The sequence below is a fragment of the Gracilinanus agilis genome, unplaced genomic scaffold (genome assembly GCF_016433145.1).
Source record: "Gracilinanus agilis isolate LMUSP501 unplaced genomic scaffold, AgileGrace unplaced_scaffold20352, whole genome shotgun sequence".
NCBI classification, from domain to species: Eukaryota; Metazoa; Chordata; class Mammalia; order Didelphimorphia; family Didelphidae; genus Gracilinanus; species Gracilinanus agilis.
In genome coordinates, this window is record NW_025351752.1 from 5139 (window position 1) to 7208 (window position 2070).

General features: G+C 42.2%; 1 protein-coding gene across 1 annotated transcript; it reads right to left on the reverse strand.

Annotated features, from left to right (window-relative positions):
- Window positions 1-456: 456 nt before the first annotated feature.
- Window positions 457-1065, reverse strand: LOC123254355 (arylacetamide deacetylase-like; the record flags this gene model as incomplete). The annotated part of the gene is made up of 1 exon (XM_044683393.1): window positions 457-1065. A coding segment is annotated over one exon (609 nt), but the record flags the coding sequence as incomplete, so codon positions are not given.
- Between the last annotated feature and the right edge of the window lie 1005 nt (window positions 1066-2070).

The window sequence follows — 2070 nt, forward strand, 5'->3', positions numbered from 1 at the left end:
ATAAACTTTGTAAAATTAATACTAGGAGTCTCTGATATTGATTTAAATCTTAAAATATAGTGATTGAATGTAGGCAAGGTCCTTTTCCATTTTCTTCTTCATAATTCAGGTTGGCATGTGCAGAAGGCAGTTGTGGTAGAGGTAGAGGTTGAATGCTCAAAGTAGAGAAGAGAGTTCAGTGGATCATTCCTGGATCCCCATCTCATTTAACCCTCTTATCTGTTGACCTTCTCCTAAGCACTTAGGATGATTGATTTGGTAATATGCCAGCACACATGTTCTTCTTCACTTCATTGCAGTTATTTGTATACAAAGCTTATCTCCAGGGCAGCCAGAACCATGTCCTAGTCCTGTTGATATCCCCTTCTAACCCACTCAAATCCTGCCAGCAGCCAATACTTTGACTTGCACAAAGGAAGGACTGGCTCTTGGTTGAAGGGAACAGATGAAGCATCACTAGAGATTCTCCTTTAGCCACTTGAGATACTTGTTCACTTCCCTAGAGCCTGCTTTAAAATTCAATAGACTGCTACCAAATGACAAAATACCATGGAACCCATCTTCCACATGTTCATGGACCACCTGGACGCCTGCAGCCCTGAGGCGGGAGAGGTACATGAGTCCATCATCTCTTAGGACATCATACTGACAGGTGATAATATGAGTCAAGGGTAAGCGTTGTAATATAGAATCATCAGCTAATAGTGGGGATGCTCTGACATCCAGAAATCCCGGGTACTTTTTCATGAGGTCGGAGGGTCCATGAATTGGTTTCGTATACACATGTCCTTTTTTGAACCTCTCAGGCAGCAGAGTACTCCAGTTAACGAACTTGAAGAGGTGGCTGGATTCCACAGGTGTATGCTGGTTGGCAACCATGGCCTCATATAATGCCTTGTCTGAGGTAAAGTATCTGCTCCAAGACTCAAGCATTTGCTCTCTTCCCACAATGACCATATTGGCGTTTTCTCGATGTGATGGTAAGTCAAAATCAAGGGCCTGAAGAGCAGGATAAATTAAAGATTGAATCTTGACTTTGATCTTGATTTCTGGGTCATCAAGGAGCTAGAATAAATAGGATGGTCAGTTAGAATTCATAGCTTGATAGATAAGGCAGGGACCACAGAGATGATCTAGCCCAATCCCATCATTTAACAGATAGAGACACTAAAATCCAAAGATGAAGAAAGGCTTGCTCAGTGTTAGAGTATTCCACCTCCCACTTCTGAGCCTTGACATAAGTGCTCCTCTCTGACAGTCACTCCTTAACTTCCAGCCCTTGGACTTTTGAAATGCCTTTAAGTCACAGCTGAAGTGCCCCTTCCTTCAACAGACATTGCATCATCTGCGAAGGTCTACCCTGCCTTTAGAATATTTTTCTTTCTGAATTTCTCCTTGAATGTTCCCCCTCCCTATTATATTTAAGAACTCATCACTTCTCATAAGTGTGGAGAAGCAACATTTCTATAACTTTTTCAACTTATTATACAGGAAAATCAGTTTCATTTTAGCATACTCATATGGGGAAAGACAAATATAGCATAGCCCTGGAAAGTCAATGAACTGGTTCTATTAGGGCTCAGATCTTTTGGCATGGAAAGGTTAGGGTTTGGAGTCCCAAGTACACTTATAGTCCCCCTACTGCCATTATGAGAAATACTTTTTATTATGAAATTAGTTGTGCCACTGAATAAAAGTTCATTCTTATTATGCTGCATGGATGGAGCATTCTAAAGCCAATGACTTACATGGAGGAGGAGGAGGAAGAGGAGGAGGAGGAGGAGGAGGAGGAGGAGAAGAAGAAGAAGCCCTTACTTCCTGTCTTAGAATCAAGGCTGAAGGTTTCAATGCAAAAGAGTACTAAGAGGTAGGTGATGAGAGTTAAGTGACTTGCCCAGGGTCACACAGTTAGGAAATGTCTGAGGTCAGATTTGAACCCAGCTCCTCCCATCTCCAGGCCTCACTCTTAATCCATTGAGCTACCTATCTGCCCTTGCCTTATCATTTTAGTAACAGAAGAAGAAGAAGGAGAAGGAGAAGGAGAAGGAGAAGGAGAAGGAGAAGGAGAAG